The sequence below is a fragment of the Piliocolobus tephrosceles genome, chromosome 14 (assembly GCF_002776525.5).
Source record: "Piliocolobus tephrosceles isolate RC106 chromosome 14, ASM277652v3, whole genome shotgun sequence".
NCBI classification, from domain to species: Eukaryota; Metazoa; Chordata; class Mammalia; order Primates; family Cercopithecidae; genus Piliocolobus; species Piliocolobus tephrosceles.
This window is the reverse complement of record NC_045447.1, coordinates 42,459,722-42,484,516: the sequence shown is the minus strand read 5'-3', so window position 1 is coordinate 42,484,516 and position 24,795 is coordinate 42,459,722. Positions and strand designations below refer to the sequence as shown.

Below are 24,795 nucleotides of genomic sequence, written 5' to 3'. Positions count from 1 at the left end.
ATTCTTTGAATCTAGTATTATCCTGATACTAAAACCAGACAGACACCATACAAATAGAAACTACAGGGCTGGGTGTGGTGGCTCATGCTTGTAATCCTAGCATTTTGAGAGGCCAAGGCAGGCTGATCACTTGAGGTCAGGAGTTCAAGACCAGCCTGGCCAACATGGTGAAACCCCATCTCTACTAAAAATACAAAAATTAGCTAGGTGTGCTGGTGCATGCCGGTAATCCCAGCTACTCAGGAGGCTGAGGCAGGAGAATCCCGTGAACCCAAAAGGTGGAAGTTGCAGTGAGCCAAGATCACACCATTGCACTCCAGCCTGGGGGACAAGAGCGAAACTCCGTCTCAAAAAAAAAAAAAAAAAAAAAAAAAAGAGAGAATAGAAACCACAAATATTCCTTAAAAAAAAAAAAAACTGATGGAAAAATCCTCAACAAAATATTAGCAAATCTAACAATATAACAATATATTTAAACATTTTTATGTCATCACCAAGTGGAATTTATCCCAGGAATACAGGGTTGGTTTAACTCCCAAAATCAGTTAATGTAATACATCATACTAATAAAGTTCAAAACCCATATGATCATCAAGACAGAAAAGCACTTGACAAAATCTCTTTGTGATAAAACTAGGCATAAAAGGGAATGTATTCAACAGCTAAGAATCTTGCTTAACATTGAAAGACTGAATGCATTCCCCCTAAGACTGGAAGCAAGGCTCTCACCACTTTTATTTGAAATTATACTGGAGGTACAACATTGCACTGGAGGTGCAATCAGGTAAAAAAAGAAAGAAGAAAAGGCATTCAGATTGAAAAGGAAGAAGTGCAGGAGGTATGTTTCTGTATATAGAAAATAGTAAGGAATCTACCAAGAAATCCACTAGACCTAATAAACAAGTTTAGTAAATTCACAAGATATACAATCAATTGTATTTCTACTTGTAAGCAATGAACAATCCAAAATTGAATGAAGAAAATAATTTCATTCACAATAGCATCAAAAAGGGTAAAATACATAGGAATAAATTTAACAAAAGAGGTATGAGATTTGCACACTGAAAACTATAAAACATTGCTAAAGGGAATATAAGAAGTTGTAAATAAATGGGGAGATAGTCCATGTTCATGGATTGGAAGACGCCATATTATTAATTAATAACAAGTATTGGCAAGAGTGTGGGGAAACTGGAACCCTCATTGCTGAAACCCACATTGCTGGTGGGAATGTAAAATGGAATAGCCACTTTAGAAAACAATTCGGCAGTTTCATAAAATGTTAAACATGGAGTTACCATATGATCCACCAATTCCACTCCTAGATATCTACTCAAGAGAAATGAACATATATGGCCACACAAAGACTTGAATATTTATAGTAGCACTCATAATAAGCAAAAAATGGAACCAATCCAAATATCCAGCAAGTGGTGAATAGATAAACAAAATGTGGTATATATATGCAACAGAATACTATTTGGCAATGAAAACAAAGAATTGATACATGCTATGACATGGATGAACCTCCAAATAGTATGCTGGGTGAAAAAAGCCAATTTGCAAAAGACTACTTACTGTACGATTCTATTTATATGAAATATCCAGAATAGGTAAATCTATAGAGATAGAAAGTTGATTAATGGTTGCCTGGAGCTAGAGTGGGAACAGAAAATGATTGCTAATGGGCAGGAGGAATCTCTTAAGGTGATGAAAATGTTCTGAAACTGGATTGTGTTGATGATTGCACAACTCTGTAAATTTACTAAAAAATTACTTAATTGCGGCCTGGCGTGGTGGCTTACGCCTGTAATCCCAGCACTTTGGGAGGCCGAGGTGGGTGGATCACCTGAGGTCAAGAGTTTGAGACCAGCCTGGCCAACATGGTGAAACCCCGTCTCTACTGAAAATACAAACATTAGCAGGGCATGGTGGTGGGTGCCTGTAATCCCAGCTACTCAGGAGGCTAAGGCAGGAGAATTGCTTGAATCTGGAAGGCAGAGGTTCCAGTGAGCCAAGATTGTGCCACTACACTCCACCCTGGACAACAGAGCGAGACTCTGTCTCAAAAATAAATAAATAAATGAATAATAAAAATAAATAATTACTTAATTTACACCTAAAATGAGTGAGTTTTATGGCATGTAAGTTATACCTCAATGAAACTCCTGAATCATTAATTAACTAGAGATAGAAGGAAATTTACCAAAAGTATATACTAAAAAATTACAGCACATTTTAAAATGGTGAACCTTAAGAAGTTTTCTCCCTAAAATCTGGAAGAAGAACTTGCTCACTGTTACCACTACTGTTCATCAGTGTCATGGGGTGGGTGAAGCAGGGGAGGGTACTAGTTGGTGCAATAAAAGAAGGAAGAAAACAATTATATATGGATTGGAAAGAAGAAAACAGTATTATTCACAGATGATATATCAGGGGTTGGCAAACTATTTCTGTAAAGGACCAGGTAGTACATATTTTAGGCTTTGTATACTACATGGTCTCTGAGCCATCATAGATGTACGTAAATGAATACATGTGGCTGCGTTCATAAAAACTTTCTTTATAAAACCAGGCGGTGGTCAGGCACAGTGGCTCATGCCTATAATCCCATCACTTTGGGAGGCCAAGGTGGGAGGATTGCGTAAGCCCAGGAGTTTGAGACCAGCCTGGGCAACATAGTGAGACCTCATCTCCAAAAAAATTTTAAAACATGGCCAGGTGCGGTGGCTCACGCCTGTAATCCCAGCACTTTGGGAGGCTGAGGCAGGCGGATCACAAGGTCAGGAGTTCAAGACCAGCCTGATCAACATAGTGAAACCCCGTCTCTACTAAAAATACAAAAAAATTAGCTGGGTGTGGTGGCGGGTGCCTTTAATCCCAGCTACTCGGGAGGCCAAGGCAGAAGAATTGCTTGAACCTGAGAGGCAGAGGTTGCAGTGAGCCGAGATCGCACCACTGCATTCCAGCCTGGGCAACAGTGCAAGACTCCGTCTCAACAACAACAAAAAACTTAAAACATTAGCCAGGTGTGGCCGTGTGCACCTGTAGTCCCAGGTACTCAGGAGGGTGAGACAGGAGGACCCTGAGCCCTGGAGTTCAATGTTGCAGTGAGCCATGATCGCACCACTGCACTCTAGCCTGGGCAACAGATTGACACCCTGTCTTTAAAACATAAAATAAATAAAACCAGTAAGTGGGCCAAATTTGGCCCATAGGCCAAAGTTTTCTAATCCTTGATCTATATAGAAAATCTTAGGAATTTCTCAGATAAATTACCAGAATTAGTAAGAGTTAACAAAGGTTATTAGATATAAATTATGGAAGAGAGTAGGGAGATTCCTCAAGAACTTAAAAATAGAACTGCCATATAAATCCAACAATCCTTCTACTAGGTATATATCCAAAGGAAATTAAATTACTATGTCAAAAAGATATCTGCATTCCCATGTTCACTGCAGCACTATTCACAGTAGCCAAGATATGGAGTTAACCTAAATGTCCATCAGTGAATGAATGGATTTAAAATGTTGTAATATACACAACAAAATACTATTCAGCCTTTAAAAAGAAGGAAAATTTGTCATTTGCAACAACATGAATGAGCCTGGAGGACATTATATTCAGCAAAATAAGCCAGGCTCAGAAAGACAAATATAACTTACATGTAGAATCTAAAAAAGTCAAAAACTCATAGAAGCAGATAGTAGAATGGTGGTTACCAGGGACTGGGGGCAGGTAGGTGGAGTACAGTGGAGGGAAATTTTGAAAATACATTTCAATTAGGAGGAATAAGTTCAAGAGATTTACATTGTACAAAATCACGACCACTGTTAATGAGAATTTACTGTTGTTATTATATATAATTGAAATTTATTAAAAGTAGATTTTAAGTGTTCTCATACATGCTAAGTATGTGAGGTTCTCTCTATATATATAAATTAGCTTGATTTGGCCATTCCACAATATATACATATTTCAAACATCATGTACACCATTAAAAAAATTTATCTTTTTAGGCCTGGCATGGTGGCTCACGCCTGTAATTCCAGCATTTTGGGAGGCCAAGGCGGGTGCATCACTTGAGGTCAGGAGTTTGAGAGCAGCCTGGCCAACATGGTGAAACCCTGTCTGTACTAAAAATACAAAGATTGGCCGGGTGTGGTGCTGCACACCTGTAATCCCAGCTACTCGGGAGGCTAAGGCAGGAGAATTGCTTGAACCTGGGAAGAGGAGGCTGCAGTGAACCAAGATTGTGCCACTGCACTCCAGCCTGGGCAACAGGCTGGAATACAGTGGCACAATCATAGTTTACTACCACCTTGACCTCCTGGGCTCAAGCCATCCTCCTACCTCAACCTCTCAAGTACCTAGGACCCCAGGTGTGTGATACTCTGCCTGGATACTTTTATATTTTTTCATAGAGACAGCGTCTCATTATGTTGCCCATGCTGGTCTCTTAACTCCTGGCTCAAGTGATCCTCCCACCTTGGCCTCCCAAAGTGCGGGGATTACAGGCATGAGCCACTGCACCTAGCCAACAAGCAAATTTTAAAATAAAGGGCATAAACTGCCTGGGCACGGTGGCTCACGCCTGTAATCCCAGCACTTTGGGAAGCCAAGGCAGGTGGATCACTTGAGGTCAGGAGTTTGAGATCAGCCTGGCCAACATGGTAAAACCCCATCTTTACTAAAAATACAAAAATTAGCTGGGTGTGGTGGCAGGTGCTTGTAATCCCAGTTACTTGGGAGGCTGAGGCGGGAGAATCGCTTGAACCTGGGAGGCAGAGGTTGCAGTGAGCCAAGATCATGCCACTGCATTGGGCGACAGAGTGAGACTCTGTCTCAAAAAAAAAAAAAAAAATATATATATATATATATATTTATGAAAATAGATATTGAAAAGTTACCCAAAATATAACATACGGAAATGAAAAGATAGAAAATATAAAGGAGCAAGTTATAAGAAAAGGAGAGTCAAACATGAATGTTTCATACATGTATTTGGAGCTCCAAAAGAATAGAGAAAATCAATGATAGACAATATTGGAATAATGCCTGAGAAACTTTCAGCATATATGAATAATATGAATCTTAAGACTTGGAAAGTCAAACGAATCCCAATAAAGATAAATAAAAAAAGATCCAAATTTACATATACCAGTGAAATTGCAGTGTATGTAAATTTCATATATAATTTAGACATATGCAAATATGTCTAAAGACAGAGAGAAGATTAACCGGGGCGGGGGGAGATAAATTACTCAAAGTAACAGTCAGACTAATAGCAGACTCACAAATAGTAACAATGAAAGATAGAACTCTGTGGAAAATTATCCTAAATATTCAGAAAGCAACAACGACCTAAAATTATATGCTCAGCTAAACCTTTATTCAATAAGATGAGTTGAGCTGGGCATAGTGGCTCTCAAGTGGGAGGATCACTTGAGACCAGGAGTTCAAGACTAGCCTGGGCAACATAGCAAGACCCCATCTCTTCAGAAAATTTAAAAATGAGCCAGGAGTGGTGGTGCACACCTGTAGTTCCAGCTACTTGGAAGGCTGAAGTGGGAAGATCCCTTGAGCCTGGGAATTTGAGGTTATAGTGAGCTATGATTGTGCCATTGCACCCCACCCTGGGCAACAGAGGAAGACCCAGTCTCTTAAAAAAGAGTGAAATAAAGATTTTTGGAACAGGCCGGGCATGGTGCTCACGCCTGGAATCCTAGCACTTTGGGAGGCCAAGGTGGTGGATCACCAGAGGTCAGTAGTTTGAGACCAGCCTGGCCAACATGGTGAAACCCTGTCTCTACTAAAAATATGAAAAATTAGCTGGATGTGGTGGCAGGTGCCTGCAATCCCAGCTACTCGGGAGATTTATATTGTACAACATGATGACCACTGTTAATGACAATTTACTGTTATTATATATAATTGAAATTTGTTAAAAGTAGATTTTAAGTGTTATCATCATAAATGCTAGGTATGTGAGGTTTATATATATATATATATATATATATATATAAGCTTGATTTAGCCATTCCACAATATATACATATTTCAAACATCATGTACACCATTAAAAAAATTTATCTTTTTTTAAAGGCTGAGGCAGGAGAATTGCTTAAACTCGGGAGGCGGAGGTCGCAGTGAGCCAAGATTGTGCCATTGCACTTCAGCCTGGGCAATAAGAGTGAAACTCTGTCTCAAAAAAAAAAAAAAAAAAATTTCAGAACAATAAAAAATGAGAGAATTTACCTCAACAAAGTCTAACTTTAAAAAATTTTGGCCAGGCGCAGTGGTTCATGCCTGTAATCCCAAGCATGGGTATGGTGGCACATGCCTGTAATCCCAGCTACTTGGGAGGCTGAGGCAGGAGAATCACTTGAACCCAGGAGGCGGAGGTTGCAGTGAGCCGAGACAGTACCATTGCACTCCAGCCTGGGCAACAAGAGCAAAACTCCATCTCAAAAAAAAAAAAAAATTCTGAGGAATGCACTTCAAAAAGAAAGGATCAAAAAGGAATGTTGGAGATGAAGGAAGGAATGATGAGCAAAAACATTATTAAGCATGTATGTAAATCTAAATATACATTGACTGTAAATTATATATTTTTTAACAACCGGAAGTTTTACAACTTTTTCTTCTGGTACTCATTTTCACTATATTTTCTCATAGAATTATATCCTGTTATATGCTCAGGCTGGTGTGCAGTTGCGCAGTCATAGCTCACTGCACCCTCCACATTCCAGGCTCAAACCATCCTCCCACCTCAGTCTCCAGCTAATTTTTTATTTTTTGTAGAGACAGGGTCTTGCTATGTTGCCCAGGTTGGTCTTGAACTCCTGGGCTCCATCTGTCCTCCCGCCTCAGCCTCCCAAAGTGTTGGGATTACAGGCGTGAGTCACCACCCCCAGCCTACTGATCATTCTTATCGGTATCAAAAATATGCATGTAAACTGACATTAATTTTTAAAATTGTTTTCTGTGACCACAGGGCTATTAGTGTTACATTTCTTCTGGATTTAATGATCATTACAATATTATTAGCCTACAATTGATTAAAACAACATGTATTACTTTAAATAGTAATTATTAACATAAAATAAAATTTATTGGAAAGATATCTCATTTTTGAAGTTTCCATTTTTTTTTTTTTTTTTTTTGAATAGAGATAGCATCTATCTGTCTGTCACCCAGGCTGGAGTGCAGTGGTGTGATCATAGCTCACTGCAGCCTCAAACTCTTAGGCTCAAGTGATCCTCCCACCTCGGCCTCCTGAGTGGTTGGAACTATGAGTGCACACCACCACACTCAGCTAATTTATTTTAATTTTTTAAATTTTTGTAGAGATGGGGTCACCATCTTGCCCAGGATGGTCTTGAACTCCTAGGCTCAAGCAATCCTCCTGCCTTGGCCTCCCAAAGTGCTGGGGTTATAGGCATGAGCCACCATGCCTGGCCTCAAATATTTTTTAATTGACACATTGTAACTGTACGCATTTATAGGGTACAATTTGATGTCTTGATACATATATGCTGTATAATGAGCAAATCAGTATTAGCATGCACTTATCATTCCTTTGCCGTAAGGACATGTAAGAGTCACTCTTCTAGCTATTTTATAATATACTGTATCTTACTACTAACCATCATCACCCTACTGTGCAATATAATACCCTAGAACTTATTCCTCCTAATTGTAACTTTGAGCCCACTGACCAAGCTCGCCTCATCCTCCCTAAATTTTATTTTGAAGGGCAAAAATATGATTATTACTGAACTGTTATATTTATGATAACTCTAGATTTTGTTGGCTTGGTTTCTCCTGTAGGTATACAGAAGATGGGTGTCCACATAAGAAATTCTTTCACACACGTTTTCTCATGCGAATGAGGTTAACACCAGATTGTTCCAAAATGTTGATTTCAACGTCCTCTGGATATCTCTTAATTTTGCATGATCTTGACTTAACTAAGTCTTTAGAAGTAGGCAGCTATCCCATTTTAAGAGCAAGAAGAACTACTTCAAGTTCAGGTAAGCTTTTCTTTTTTGGTCAAAAAGATTTTTCTCAAGAATCTCAAACATAGAGATAATATATGTTTCCTTTCCGAGAATGATAGCTGGAAAGGGGAAGACAAAAGGCATTCTTTAGAAAGCTCAGTGATGGGTTTTTATCCAAGCAAGTATAATGATTTGTATGTGTCCCTGACATATCATTCATATATACCTCTGAATCACAAATGGACAAGGAGGAGTAACTGCCAACCCTAAAGTATTTTCTTTTAGCTTTATGCTAGCCACAGGATCTTTTCATCAGTAATTTTAAATCATCACTATCTCAAAAATTAGTGATGGCACAAGGTCTTAATCAAGCAGAGCTTTTATTAAGTTACGGTCAATACAGAGTTTTCGTTTTAAGTCTATCTGTGTCCTGGACTTACAGATGTCCAGACAGATAGCTGGTGCCATCTTATCTCATTACTCTCTAAACACTCTCTTGCTAAAACTCTGTCTCTTCTCCCATTGCTGATTTTGTTAGACTTAAGTGAATTTAGGGTTCAGAAAAACTTAAGTATTGTATTTTATCAACATTATGTGATTTAAAAAAGACTATATTTCATCTACCTTTGGGAAAGAGGTGAGTAGTTTACATTATAAACAAATTAATATATTTACATTATAAACAAAATCCAGGGGAAAAAAGACTTAAGCATTTGGAACATAGAATGCTAATAAATTGCTATTAAAAGGCAGCTTCGAATGGTTGGGACCAGGTGCAGGGGCTCACACCTGTAATCCCATGACTTTGGGAGGCCAAGGTGGGAGGATCGCTTGAGTCCACGAGTTCAGAGTAGCCTGGGCAACATAGGGAGACCTCATCTCTACAAATAACTTAAAAATTTAGCCAGGCACAGTGGTTCACGCTTGTAATCCTAGCACTTTGGGAGACTGAGGTGGGCGGATTGCTTGAGCCTGGGAGTTTGTGAGCAGCCTGCACAACATGGTGAAACCCTGTCTGTATGAAAAATACAAAAATTAGCCAGATATGCTAGCATGCATCTGTAGTCCCATCTACTGGGGAAGCTGGGGCAGGAGGATCACCTGAGCCTGGCAGGTTGAGGCAGCAGTGAGCCATGATTGCGCCCCACTGCACTCCAGCCTGGGCAACAAAGAGAGACCCTGTGTCCAAAAAAAAAAAAAGAAAGAAAGAAAAGAAAAGAAAAAAAAAAAGGTTGGAATCTTTCTCCATGTGCACAGGACCACTTCCGAAGATTCCTTTGGGAAAGTACAGACATCATTGTACTGCAGTGCCTGGTGTAATTGCTAAAACTAGAAATTTAAGTTTTACCAACTTACTTGCAAACAAGGGATTTCATAAATATACGAGTATAATCCTTTTAGATTCAAATTTGCCTTTTAAGTTAAACATGATAAGCAACTCTAGCTTAGTGAGAAATAGTGATTTTGAATGTCTAGTTGGCCTATTTCAACTCAAAAACCAACAAGGTTTTCAGTTTTCTAACGGTAATTCTGATAATAACATCACAGGATATTAGACTAGTAAGAATTCTTAACATAGGTATGGGACCACTAGCAAAATGTGATGATGAAATAGACATTGCTATTTGGAGTAATATATCAGACTCCACTACCTGATACTCATTTTATTTTTTTCAATGTAAACTTTGTGTCACATTTCAGAGTATTCACATAAACTTGGCACAGTAGTGCATGCCTGTAGGCCCAGCTACTCAGGATGCTGAGCCTGAGGTGGGAGGATCACTTGAACCCAGGAATTAGGAGTCCAGCCTGGGCAACATAGCAAGATCCTTGTCTCAAAAAAAAAAAAGACTATTCACGTAATTTCAATAATGATAATGGAAGTTTTTGGTATACTTTAAAGAAGAATCTCTTCATGTTTCTGGTAATGGGCCTGATGTTTGGACCCTATTTTAATATAAAAACAATAGGCTTAAGAGCTTAGTTTTCATTTTCATTGAATTTTTTGGTTCCATTTTAGTACAGAAATGATGAGGATCCAAAGATGCTCCTATGATTATTTTGTTTTTCATTTTTATTTCACATAGTCAGGTCTTTCATATAAAAGATTCAGAAAGGGACTAGGTCTTAGAACACTTCAAAGAGCTGTCTTGCCTTCCTCAGTCTTATAGGCCAGTTATATATGACCATTTTTTTAAAATGTTAAAACTATGGTTCGAGCAGAATAATTAAAAAGTTAAGAGCCACTACCAGAGTTATGCTAGGTTTATTGTCAGAATTTTTTTATATTTTTAAGATTTGACCACTTCATCAAGTTCATCTGGTCCTAGAGTTTCTGGCTCACCTTGTCATCATAGTGATTCTAATTCTTCTGAGAAACACATGTCACGAGCCTCTCAAAGAGACGGTAGGTTAAAAGTTGGATTTTATAATCTTGTAACAACAGATTCTGCCAATCTGATTAATTATTGATTAAAATCAATTTTATGGTTTTGATCCATAAAAATAAAAGCAATGGAGATGAGATGATTTATCCCTCAGTCATCATCTTCAAAAAGCTAACCGAGTCTCTGGGGTTGAATATCTTGAGTTAAATCTTAATGGAATATGAGCTTTGGTTTTATTAGCTGGACTTAGTTTGGTCTAGTTTGGAGAGGAAGTAGTCCAGAAATGTAGATTTCAATCAAGATTGTTGTGAAAATTAAATGAGATTATGCATGTGAAAGTTCTGTATAAATATAAGGCATGAATTTTCAGGTAATTGTGAAAGTCACTTGGCTACCCTCAGACTTTTTGCTCTGCCATTTCTTTGTCTGTGCAATGCCTGACAGCTTCAACGGGTTTGTAGGATAAAGTGAGCTACCATCTGGCTCCACTCTGTATTTCCCAGTTTTTTCCTAGCCATTCTGGCAGAACTAGGTGCTGTGCCCTGTACCTTCCACCCCCCCAATTGAAATGGTTTCTACCTATACAAATTCCACATACTATTCCTCTTCATACTAATCCACATCTAAGCTCTTACATTATTTGTTGTTTGTTCTTCTCTTTGTGAACTGAGTATTAGGAGCCAGATATGTTTTTTTTTTTTTTGTCATTTTGAGTCACTTTTGGAAATAGAGATTTCTCTATTTTGGGCAGATATTTTATTGATATTTGATATTTTTGGGCAGAGACTAAATCTTAGACTTCTAATTTGTGTTTTCACTGGGTGGCTTTGCCTGGAAGATGCTGGTTATCTTGCATGGCTACTTATGTCAGTAGAATGGTTTAAGAGCCCTTTCTAACCTAACCTATGGCCTATCCACTTGCCTCTGGATATTGAAGTCTGTGATATTTCACTTTAAGGTTAAAGGCTCCTCATCTTAAATGTAAAGATTTATGCCCAGAAGTATAACATTTTTCCTTTGATTTGTAACACAAACATCTTTTGCAGATTCTTCCTGTTCTCCTTCTACTTGTGCTATGGGAAACAAGTCAAGGCTTCTAATAATCATTGAGAAAAATCTTTATTGATTGACTACACCATCCACAAGAAAAAGAAACTTAATTTAAGAAGAAAAGAATAGTTAACATGCTTGCTTGTTATTGACCAGTGGTAAACACACAAACACAAATATACAGCAGTTCTATGCCACAGAGAGTTGAGAATGAGGGAAGAGATGATATATGAGAAGGCTGGAAAGAAGAGGAAAATGAGAGGGTGGAAAGAGAGGGAAAACATGGGAGAAGGTGGGGCTTATAGGTGAAGTTGCTCTAAATGTTGGAAATCCTGCATCTTCAGTTGTCAGAGTATGTTAACACCATCCTTTGGCAGATATAATAGCTGTATAGAGCAGAGGCTTTCAAATGCATTTCAGCATTAGAACTTTATTTTTGACATGAAATCTGCTGTGGATTCTTAAGAGATGTAGCACAAATAAAATCAAAGTAGCTCTGGTTCAAGAAAAATTAGGGAGGCTCTTGACCCTCCAGTCTTCCTCACCCCATCTCCACCTCAGCTCACACGTGGTTCCCCACTTTTGCCAGCTCCTGAGGAACCCCAAGGGGCACAGTTAGCAAACCACCTACTTAGAATGCATTTTTTGTCTGGTTTTGTTATAGGTTTTCCAAATTAATTTTTTTTTTTTTTTTTTTTTTTTGAGACGGAGTCTGGCTCTGTCGCCCAGGCTGGAGTGCAGTGGCCGGATCTCAGCTCACTGCAAGCTCCGCCTCCCAGGTTGACGCCATTCTCCTGCCTCAGCCTCCCAAGTAGCTGGGACTACAGGCGCCCGCCACCTCGCCCGGCTAGTTTTTTGTATTTTTTTTTTTTAGTAGAGACGGGGTTTCACCGTGTTAGCCAGGATGGTCTCGATCTCCTGACCTCGTGATCCGCCCGTCTCGGCCTCCCAAAGTGCTGGGATTACAGGCTTGAGCCACCACGCCCGGCCCCCAATTAATTCTTAAGCATTTTTCTCTAAAATTGTTAAAGTTCAATCACAGGTGAAATAGTTGTTTCAGTAGAGTTTTGTTATAGCAGTGTAATTTAGAGCTTCACAGGTTTCTGTTAATGATGTAGTAATCTAAAGGGAATCTTTAAAAAGAAGTTAACACATCTGCTTGACAAGCAATTCACAAAGGATCTGACAGAGGGAGCTCATTACCTTCAAAGTAACTCCTTCCGCAGTCAGAGAAGTGTTGAAATATTTCTCTTCCTATTAAATTTCTAAGTTGCTTCCTTACAGTGTCTATGAAAGTGGTTTTTCATGCACCTGAAGGATATAACCTACTCCCATTAGTAACAGTGCCTTACTCCAGCAGTCATTTTCTTTTTTTTTTTTGTTGAGACGGAGTCTTGCTCTGTCGCCCAGGCTGGAGTGCAGTGGCCGGATCTCAGCTCACTGCAAGCTCCGCCTCCCGGGTTCACGCCATTCTCCTGCCTCAGCCTCCCGGGTAGCTGGGACTACAGGCGCCGCCACCTCGCCCGGCTAGTTTTTTTTGTATTTTTAGTAGAGACGGGGTTTCACCGTGATAGCCAGGATGGTCTTGATCTCCTGACCTCGTGATCCGCCCGTCTCGGCCTCCCAAAGTGCTGGGATTACAGGCTTGAGCCACCGCGCCCGGCCTCCAGCAGTCATTTTCATTGGGAGTTAGGCAGAAGGAAATGAGGAGGCATAGTAGAATCACCAGGAAGATGTATGATTGGCAATATCTCCCATCCCTTGTTTTGACATGCCTTTATGTGAGGTGTCCTTCCTCATTTCCAAAATTTTATTTTTTGTTTATAGTGTTGTTGTTGCGGGGGCATAAGTCCTGATCTTTTTATTTGCTTAAAGGCAATCCTCGTGGCTTCCAGGTATTTCCTTCTCTGGACCAGAAAGCACCAGGCCCAATAACATGAGAATTGTTACCTTTTACCTTTCTAGAGTCCTTTCATGTCACACAACTTTGGTTCTTACTTAAATAAAGAGCTTTCTGAGATGTAAGAACCCGTAGTCAGCTTCTATGCCTTAGCCTTAGGTCGGTGATGATTACTGCTGTGGGAACTTGGATTCTTTCATTCTATTTATACCATTTCCCCACACTTTCACCCTGCCAAAACTCACACACCATACACTGGGGAGTACCATGCTCTTTCACATATGGTAGCATAAGGGGCAGACTAAGGAATGATGGCATGGGAGGTGGCTGCCAGAAATAAAAGCTTTGATGAACTGCCTTAGTTTTTTGATAATACAAATTCCACATCCTCCTTTTCTTGTATCTCAGGAGTTTCACCACGAAATAGTCTTGAAGTCGTAACCCCTGAAGTTCTTGGTGAGAGTGACCACGGAAACTGCATCACATCCTTACAGCTGCACCCAAAAGGCTGGGCCACTCTTCTTCGGTGCTCAAGCAACAGTGATGATGAAGAGGTACAGGCAGCAGCACTCCACCTTCAACAGGGCTCATTGGACAAATTGCCATTGCCGTGTGTGCAGACCTTAGGCCGAACACTAATTGCAGTCTCTGCCTTCAAGGGCATACTGCTAGAGATGCTGCTTCTCGACTCTCCTGTTTCTGTCCTCTCTTGCTTCATATGGTATCATTATCCCTTCCAAACTCTTCTTATTCCTCTCCTGCTGGGGTTGAACAAGGTGGGACGTACTTTAAAGGCCAGCATCAGGTCAGATTTTGCCCAGCTTCTTAAATCTTGCCTCCTTCATCTCACCCCCCCCCCCCCCCCCCCCAAAAAAAGAAACCCTTGTATAATAAACATAGGTCTGAAATGTTTCAGCTAAGCTGGCTAAATGTGAGATTTTACTAAGCCAATTGAGTATCATAATTTTCTTTTTTTAAAAACCAGGGGAAACTCTGGGAAAGGAAGGGACTATACTGATGACTAGGGGGAAAGGTGTTAAATGACTTTATGATTCTCATCACTCTGGAAAGCAAGAGTCTTCCAAGGATCTCACTGGTCCTAGAGGCCACAACTGAAAGGAGAGAAGAGAAGAGCCTTTGAATTGTATAGGGGAAGAGGTAAGATACTCTAGGGCTTGGATGTACTCCAGGAATTTTTAAAATATCAACATTGTTGTTGCCCTTAGAAAAGAGAATGTATTACTACAGAAGTCACAGGCAGCCTCAGGGAACAAAAGGCTTTAAAGCATCATAACACAGAATAACCTTAGCTTATGAAGATAAGAAAGTACGGGGCCTACAAGTTTTGTTAGTTGGGAGGGGGATAGGATTATTCTGAGTGATTTCTTGTAACAATTCTGTGGCTTTGGCAATCTGTTGAGCTTTTTAAAAACAAGGAATATCTGTAGCACTATTTGGACTCTGTAACCTTGGTTTGTCTCCCTTCTCTCCCCCTAGTGTACTTGTGTCTATGAATTCCAAGAAGGAGCTCCAGTGCGACCTGTCTCACCTCGCTGTTCTCTACGACTGACTCATTACATTGAAGAAGCCAATGTAGGCAGGGGTTACATCAAAGAACTTTGCTTCAGCCCCGATGGGCGAATGATTTCCTCCCCACATGGCTATGGGATTCGCTTGTTGGGATTTGACAAACAGTGCAGTGAACTTGTTGACTGCTTGCCCAAAGAAGCCAGTCCCTTGCGGGTGATCCGTTCTCTGTACTCTCATAATGATGTGGTACTGACAACAAAGTTCTCTCCAACACATTGTCAGATTGCCTCAGGGTGCCTTAGTGGACGGGTTTCTTTGTATCAGCCAAAGTTTTAGGCACAACTTACATCAAATAAGGAACTCTTCTGGTGTTCGACTTAGGAATTACTTCAATTTAGATGAAGTATTTTCTTTTTAGAAGATCTTACAAGTTTGGGTCAAGATCCTGGTTCTTATGGGTCCATGAACACACTTGTGACCTTAGTACTTGGTCATCCAGCATCATACAGGCATCTCCAAGTTAGACTCTATGCAGCATCATCTTTTTCAGCATTCCTCTGCTCCTGCTGATCTGTGCCACTGAACTCCAGTTCTTCTGGTCATTTTGCATGGTAGCTCTTGTCAAATTCCTTTCTTCCTCACTATTTCTCTCTTTTCCCTCTCCCTGTCCCTCTCTTTCTTTGTGTTTGTTGATTTTGGTGTCAATTTTGTGGACATTTGGCAGGAGTTTTGATTGGAGTAGGAGAAACCCATGACATTAGAATTGAATAAAACCTAGAAGCTGGATATTGGCATATTGGTTGTTGAAAAAGAAATTTCATCTTCACTTATGAGTATACTTGGTCTTTTAAAGTTGCTGTTATGTTTATCCATATTGAGCACAGATAATGGCATTATTCTTATAATTGTTGATAATCTTACAACAAAATGTCTTTTAAGTTTCCTGTTAAAATTATAAAAAGATTTTCATGGCGAGAGGGATTTTATTGTGAAATTCTAGAAGCAAATATTACCACCTCTCTTTGTAATTTACTTTACTTGTATGAATTTAACATCTCTAGCATGTATCCTTACTTGACATTTTGTTCCTATCAACAGCATTAGAAAGGAAAGGAGACGGAATAGGCTTTAGTTTTATTTCTATTGCACAGAAAAGGATTTTTAAAATTAGATTAGTACAATATCTGGTCATAGAGTGATAAGAACAATATGACTTAGATTTTTCTGTATTTCATTTGCCAGATTATTTGAATCACACAGGATGATGTGTTAACAGTATTGGGGTGGAAGAGGAATCAAGAGTAGAGGTAGGGGTTTACTCATTTTTCTTCCCTGAGCCAGGTGTCACAAGCCAACTCTATCACCATTAGTAAAGGGAGAGTTGCAGTCCTCTTCAAGCTGTTATCATAAGTACAGTAGTCAGAGACTTGGATATCAAGACTAAGTGCTGATATGAAGACTTGCCTTATGTTTTCTTATGAAACACATAAGTATAAAGCAGGACTCAAGCACAAGGCTGACTGTTCTTCTTTGAATAACAGCTTTCTTGCAGTCTCCTCCACATGGGTGGCACTGTGTTTAGAAGGGATTACCAAAGGCTAGAGCAATTTAAGCTATGCACTAGCCTTGCCCTCTTAGGTTGCATTCTTTCTAGGCCACTGGTTCTCAAACATTAGGGTGTATTGTAACCATTACAGAGCTTGTGAAAAATGCAGAAACCTGAGCCTCACCTTATGAGATTCTGATTCTGCCAGGGTAAAGACAGGAACTTGCATTTTTCATAGGAACCTCAAGTAATCTTTATTCTGAGGGTCTCTGGATTGCAGGTTGAAAAACATAACCTTAATCAGCAGTAAATTCTTCTCTACCTGGCCAGGCACGGTGGCTCATGCCTGTAATCCCAGCACTTTGGGAGGCCGAGGTGGGTAGATCACGAGGTCAGGAGTTCGAGACCAGCCTGACCAACATGGTGAAACCCCATCTCTACTGAAAATACAAAAATTAGCCGGGTGTGGCGGTGTACACCTATAATCCCAGCTACCGAGGAGGCTGAGGCAAGAGAATCGCTTGAACCTGGGAGGTGGAGGTTGCAGTGAGCCAAGATTGCGCCACCGCACTCCAGCCTGGGCGACAGAGTGAGACTCCGTCTCAAAAGAAAAAAAAAATTCTTCTCTACCCATTTGGTGCTTAAGACAATTCCCAGGAAGTGTTTTCATTATTTAAAAAATAATAATAGTAAATGAAAGTAATTTTAGAGGTGGAAAATAACTTAGAATGGAATCATTTGCATTAATTGACAAATGAGAGAAGTGCCATGACTTGCCTAAGGTCATCCTGCAAAGTTAGTGGCAGAGTTGGGACTTGAATTCCAGTCTTCTAATTCCTTGCTCAGGGCAATTTCTACCGTGTTATGCTGTCTGTTAGAAACAATGACTTATGGACACTTTGTCTATAAGTTGTATTCTTGTGAATACCCTTAAAACTGGCCAATAGATTTTAAAAAGGCAGGCATGGGAGTAGAAGCTGAGACTTCTAGCCATAAGAAGAAAAGTATTTTAAATCTTACATAAATGTTTAAACAACCCAAAATACATGAATAAAAATGACATTTCTTTGTAGGACCTGCCAACTAACTATTCACATACATTTATAGAGGTTACAAGGATCTTGGCTCTAAAACAAATTTTTGAAATTAGATCATTTTACCATGGATGTTAACAAAACCGGAATTTTTTTGTCATTGAGAAAATTACCACAAAGCACAGTAAATACATAGACTTGCCATACATTTTGTAAAAAACATATTTTTTAAAGAAAATAGGGATGGGCACAGTGGCTCACGTCTGTAATCCCAGCACTTTGGGAGGCCAAGGTGGGAGGATTGCTTGAGCCCAGGAGTTCCAGATCAGTCTGGGCAACATGGCAAAACCCTGTCTCTACCAAAAATACAAAAATTAGATGGGCATGTTGGTACATGCCTATAGTCCCAGCTACTCAGGAGGCTGAGGTGGGAGGATGGTTTGAGCCTGGGAGGCGGAGGCTGCAGTGAGCCTAGATCGCACTATTGCACTCCACCCTGGGCAATAGAGCCAGACCTTATCTCAAAAAATAAAAATAGGCTGGGCATGGTGGCTCATGCCTGTAATCCCAGCACTTTGGGAGGCTGGGGTGGGTGGATCACTTGAGGTCAGGAGTTTGAGAACAGCCTGGCCAACATGGTGAAACCCTGTCTCTACCAAAAATACAAAAATCATAGCCAAGCGTGGTGGCGGGCGCCTGTAATCCTAGCTACTCAGGAGGCTGAGGCAGAAGAATCGCATGAACCTGGGAGGCAGAGGTTGCAACGAGCCGAGATCGCACCACTGCACTCTAGCCTGGTCAACAGAGCAAAACTCTGCCTCAAAAAAGAAAGAAATAGATAAAAATAAAATAAAATTAGTTTTGGAGGTGAAAACACCCAAACTATGTTATTATTTAAAAATAACCTACCAAGTACAGTGGTCATATTGATATTCAAAAGAAATTTCATAAATCGTATCAACTCTGGAAAGAGTTCCATGTCACATGCTAGACTAGCAAAGTTGCCCAACTCAAAATTCAGCCAATATGATTCTTTAACTACTACAGAGTACCTGTCATGTGTCAAATAATGTACAGACTTCACTACTAACCCTCAGAAAAACTTGCAGGGTAGGTGGAATGAGCCCCAGTTTACTTTGGAGGGAATAGTGGGTCAGAAAAATTAAATGACTTGCCTTAAGTCATGGAGTAGGCAGTAAGAGGCAGCACTGGGATTCAAACCCAGGTTTGTTTCTTTTTACAAAGCCTGTGCTTACTGCTTTACCATTGTGCTCTTTAGTTTGTAAAGTATGGTAAGCTGGCCTGTTATTTGTTTAGTATCTTCTGGAAGTTTTTTTTTTTTTTTTAATTATAGAGCTAGCTTACCATTTGTATCATGTAAAAAAAAATTCGTAAGATTAACAATTTTCATGAGACTATCATAAACTCAGGGCACACATTCTGGCCTTTCCTAACTAAAAAAATTCAAGCAGAATAAGCAGCTGTAAAATAGAAAAGAAAAATGAAGGATAAATGGCCTTGTGAAAAAAACAGAGCCACACAGATGAGAATTAAAAATTAACAGCCAGCAAACTCAAAAGAACCTTTGTCCTCCCTGAGGTATGGGGATGATCAAAAAGTTATCAAGGAATATTAATCATTAAAGGGCATCAGGAATGCTATAGTATTGGAGGAAATTACTTCTTAACATTTCAAAGCCCCATTTCACTTGAGTGTAAAATCTAATCTGATGTTTTTTACTCTGAATTTTATTCAGTTTTATTCATAATTCATAATTGGTAATGTAGTATAATTGTTAGTAAATGTAGTACAAATTGTGCTCCTGTTTTAAAAAGTTTTCTGCAGAACAGTGCATTTATGGCAATGCTATGTTTAATGAGTTAGGGACATCAAATATATAGTAGTTCCTTATTTTCAGTTGTGAAAATGAAATGGCTAAAGCAGAAGAGACATCTATTTTAGTCTTTTAAAAATGTGTGTGGGTGGTCTTTTTTCCTCAGAAGCCCAAAGCACATGTATATTTTGTTATTTCTCCTTGCTGTATTCCTGAGACTATACTAAAAATTTTAAGAAAAGGAACAAGAAAAAGGTAATTCATGTGTTCCCCACTCCTGTGTCTAGAACCAAGATCACATTATATCATTGTTAAAATTGTGTTATCTAGAAAGTGCAATATAGGGAAAACACTCTGAGAATCTTTTAAAAGCCTAGTGTTTCCCTTATTTGTCAGAATATGTGGTACTGGCATCCATAAGTATCTGTTAAACTTGCATTTAGCAGGACAAATAGTGTGATACTTATACTGATGACAATCATCCCCATTTAATGACCAGCAGTCACTGAGTGCTGTGAAAATTCACTCAGTGATACCCTGTGTTGGTCTTCAAGGAAACCGTACATATTAATTTTTGGATAGCTAATGTGTATCTCTTAAGTGCCAAAATTTAAAACTTGTAATTATTTTTGATGTGAGTATTTCAGGTATGTTAGCATACCTTCCTGCCTTCTTCTTAAACATCATGCTCAGTATAATTCACATTTTCATAATGAAAAGTTAAAGTTATATTCATAGTGTATTATTATAAGTATCCAGCTCTGATGTATGTAAAACACTTCGTAAAATGTAAAGGGCTATAACAAATATGTTATAAAGTGATTCTCTCAGCCCTGAGGTATACAGAATCATTTGCCTCAGACTGCTGTTGGATCTAAAAATTTTTTAAATATCTGCTAAGCAATTTGCTATGTCTCCTCCCACACTATCAATATGCCTGCCTCTCACAGGCTCCCCACTTTCTTCTAATATGCTGTTATGAGCTTGGACTTGAGATAACTGTGCCTGTTCAGAGTGTCTACAGTAAGAGCTGGAAGAACTCTGGGGGGCACAGTCTTTGAGACAGCTCTTTTGGTTGCTTTCCACTTTTCTGAAAGGTTCCCAGTAACCTTCTAGATAATAGAAACTCCCAGTTAAAGCCTAGGCTACCAATTTTTTTTAGTTGCAACTAAGTAAGATATACTACAAACTAAGGATGCTGCTAGATTAAGGAATAAACAGCAATGTACCAAAGTACAGCAAAGCAACAACAAAGGCTCTGTATTTGCAGAGGGGTCTATCATGCTTTTAAGAAAAAAGAAGAAGAGTACAGGAAAAAAATTCAGATAGACAAAAGAGTATTTTGGATGCCATTCAACTTTTTCAATAACCATAAAAACATAGGCTTAAATGATCACATATTGTTACAAAGACACAGTTTTGTCTCATTATAGAATAAGATTATACTGAAATTTATATTCTAGAAATGATTCTAAATCATGTCCTAAGAATTTCTCCCAAATGTTAATGGAAATTACTATCAAAAGGAAAATCTCAAAGTTACCATTATGCTGCTCTCTTTAGTTATAAATGAACTAGGGATAAAGATATGGGTTTTATCAAAAGCCCCAAGGAATATATCTCACATACACCTCCTATATGTATGTGTATATAAATGCCATTATAAATGAAAATGTCACCCAGAGATAATAAAATAATTTTTGAAGTTTAAATCTGGTCCAAAGTCTTTAAAATAGGTAGAATTTTCAGCTTTCTTAAGTTTGTCCCTCATTTAGATTTCATGGTTTTTACATTAAAGGGTGAATATTTGAATTTTCTTTTAAATTTCACTGCATCTTCAATTGCCCAACTGTTTTCTGATAAATTTTAGATTCACATTTTTAGGAAATTTGGAGTATTCTAGATAATATACTAGATAACCAGAGAGTTTCCTCAGTAGGTTCTGAGGTGTTTTAAGTTCCTATGCTAGACTGTAAGCTCCTTGAGGGCAGAGACTTTTATTTATTCTTGTATCCTCAGTGCCTGGTACAGGACTTGACACAGAGTAGTTATTCAATAAATATTTGTTGAATTAATCAAATGAACCTTCACCATATGTGGCTTCAAGCTCTCATGAAGCCAGCAGAATGCAGTGTGCAGATTATTCAGTAATACAGGAATCCATCATTTATTATTATTATTAACAGACTATATTTATCAGGGTAAGATTTGTTCTAACCATAAGCAACCAAACATTTCTCATTGACTTGGAAAACTGCAAGTTAAGACTCAGTTTTTCATTCCACAAACATTTGAATCACTATCATATGCCTAGTTTAGTACTGGGAACTCAAGGGACAAAGATAACTATCGTCTTGGTATTCCATAGCTGTAGCTGAAAGAGACTTCTATTCAGGGCTGGCTTTAGAGGGGTTGCACATGTGCAGTTACATAGTGCCCCATACTTAGAAAGGTTCCATGTAGGCCGGGTGCAGTGGCTCATGCCTGTAATCCCAGCACTTTGGGAAGCCGAGGCAGGAAGATCGCTTGAGCCCAGGAGTTTGAGACCAGCCTGGGGAATATAATGAGACCCCATTTCTACAAAAAATGAAAACACAATTAGCCAGGCATGGTGGCATGCACCTATAGTCCCAGCTACCTGGGAAACTGAGGTGGGAGGATCACCTGAGCCCAGGAAGTTGAGACTGCAGTAAGCTGAGAGCACATCACTGCGCTCCAGCCTGGGCAACAGAGTGAGATTGAGATTGTCTCAAAAAAAAAAAAAAAAAAAAAAAAAAAAGTTGAAAGGCCTCATGCTTACTTTAATTGTTTGCTATAGCCATCTTGAAATTCTCAACTTTTTGAACAAAGGCACTGCATTTTTATTTTGTACCGTACTCACAAGTTATGTAGCTGGTCCTACTTAGATGTAATCATTTTGACATGATGGGTACAAAATAATAAAAGAGTTATAGTATCTTTCACCTACCTTCTAATAAAGATATTCACATTCATTGAGAATTAGCTATAAAATGTATAATTTAGTAAAATAACTTCTAAAATTAAAACCACCTCGCTCCCACAAAGTTTTGGACAGATCAAATGTTCTTCATTTCAGAATTACAAAAGCTTTCTAAAATTATAATTTTTACCTTTTTAATTGAATTGTTTTGAGTCTTTCAAATGGATGAACTTAGAGTTGTAGATGAGTTTATTTTATCTATATACATACCTACATAAAAATATAAGGTTTTAATAAAAAAAACTTTATATTATAAATGCAGTGAATATGTGATATAAGTCTACCTCATAACATGCTTTTTAAAAAATAAATGCTACTTTGAAACATTTGACACACTTTGCGTGTGGCTAACCTGTTTAAAAGGTTGACGGCAAACTTGATTTAGTAATTGCTGGAGATTTTTTTGTCTGAACTCCCTATATGTGCATTTCTAGACCAAAATCAAGCACAAGGCTATGACAAAGGCAGTGGCTTGGTAATTCTTGTTATTGATATTCCGGACATTTTCCAATCATGCACTCTCCATCAGAAAAAATTTAAGATCCAAATTCTGATTATCTATAAATGATGGGTATACTATTGTACTGATCTGTTAAGTACATTATAAAACATACACAGAGGAAAACTGAAAGTTTAAAAGATACGGGTTTTTAAAAATTAAAGTTCTAAATTTCTTCCTGTACTTCCAGGGATAAACTGTGCCTCAGCTGGTATATGGACATTTCATCTTGGGAAGGCCACTATCTAAAATGTAGAATTGGCATTTTACACTAAAAACACATGTACTAAGATTGCATTTTTCACATATGTTCACTAATGTTCTAGCCATTTACAAGTTTATTTGGTATGAGTATGTTTCGTAGAGTTTTAAAAATTAGTTCTTTATTCAGTGAAAATTGTATTCTTATCAATAGGAAGCATCATTCTTAGATTTTTACTTTTGTCAAGCTGTTTACAGTGACTGAATCTTATATAAACTTAGAACATGCTATTTTTCACAGTGTTCCCGAGAATTTCATTTTCTTGTTGTATTACTTAGCAGTGTGATTGATGGTTCATTTTACCAGATTATTTTCATTCACCAGAATATTATAATCATATCTGGGACACTTTTTGGTAAATCATTGGAGATTAAAAAAAGTGAATCCCTTTGAACTCAAATTACTTTGTGAAATTAATCATTCAGACAAACTAATTTAACTAACTATAGCACTAATTATCACTATTTTGTTATCTCTCTGACTGACATTTTGAGCTATTTAGAAATATATTTTTAATTTAAAGGGAAATAATTATTTGGTATGCATTAATAATAATGAATCAACAGTGTATATCTGTTTTCTATTGCAGCTGTAACAAATTACCATAAACTCAGTTATTTAAAACAACAAAAATTTATGTTACAGTTCTGGAGGTCAGAAATGGATCTCACTGGGCTAAAATCAAGGTGTTGGTGGGGCTGTGTTTCCTCTGGGAGCTTAAGGGGAGAATTCATTTCCTTGCCTTTTCCAGCATCTAGAGGCCACCTGCATTCCTTGGTTCATTGCCCCTTCTTCCTTCAAAGCCAGCAGAAAAGCATATTATTATTTTTTTAAAATTTACTTATTTTTTTTTTATTTTTGTAGAGATAAGGTCTCACTATGTTGCCCAGACTTGGCACAAACTCCTGGGCTCAAGTGATCCTCCTGCCTCAGCCTCCCAAAGTGCTGGGATTACAGGTGTGAGCCACCGTGCCTAGCCAAACAGCTTTCTTTCTCTGACACTGACATTTATTCTCTAGCCTCCCTCTTTCACTTACACTGGATTACATTGGGCCCACTGCATAATGCAGGATAATCTCTCCATTTTAAGGCCAGCTGATTAGCAAACTTAATTCCATTTACAACCTTAACTAACACTTGCCTTTACCATTACATACAAGTTCTGAGTATTAAGGATATAAACATCTTTAGGGGCTATTGTTCTGTTTGCTTACTGTGTGCTAGTGTTGGGTACTAGCCTTAGCACTTCACAGGCACTATTTAATCCTTAAGGCATTCTTATGAAGTGGGTACAGTTATTCCCATTTTACGGAGGAAGAAACTGAGGCTTAGTTTACCTAAAGTCATATACCTAGTAAGTCTCAGAGTCAGACTCCTACCTGGTTCTGTCTGACTTCATAGCCTAACTTCAGTTGCTAACAGCTTTGATAATTCAGATAATACTTACAAACTATGTAGAACATTGTGAATACAGGTGTCATACTGTAAGAGAAATGTATTGCAGCTGTATTCTGTAATTCGGTAAAATTATTCTAATATCATTGTGAAAAAGTTGAAAAGCTTCTGCTTACATGTATAGGGCCAGTAACATTTTCAGAGTTGTCTTGTAACACGTAAGTGCTTTTATTCCCCAGACCTTTATCTACTAGGGCTTAGCTGTTGTGGTTTATAGCTGTCATATGCTACTTTTAAAACAAATAATGCTGGACGCAGTGGCTCATGCCTGTCATCCTGGCACTGTAGGAGGCC

At 38.6% G+C, this 24,795-nt stretch overlaps 1 protein-coding gene across 3 annotated transcripts in view; it reads left to right on the top strand.

Moving 5' to 3' along the window:
- DCAF10 (DDB1 and CUL4 associated factor 10) overlaps positions 1 to 21,356 on the top strand; it is a 65,797-nt gene extending 44,441 nt beyond the window's left edge. Inside the window, exons 4-7 of one of the 3 annotated variants that reach the window (XM_023203138.3) lie at positions 7,834 to 8,036; positions 10,300 to 10,410; positions 13,749 to 13,894; positions 14,838 to 21,356. In XM_023203138.3, the coding sequence (XP_023058906.1) occupies positions 7,834 to 8,036; positions 10,300 to 10,410; positions 13,749 to 13,894; positions 14,838 to 15,206 (829 nt within the window). In that variant the 3' untranslated portion in view covers positions 15,207 to 21,356. The remainder of the gene's footprint in view (positions 1 to 7,833; positions 8,037 to 10,299; positions 10,411 to 13,748; positions 13,895 to 14,837) is intronic. The other 2 variants (XM_023203140.1, XM_023203139.1) reach the window with 2 other exon arrangements.
- Positions 21,357 to 24,795: the final 3,439 nt, after the last annotated feature.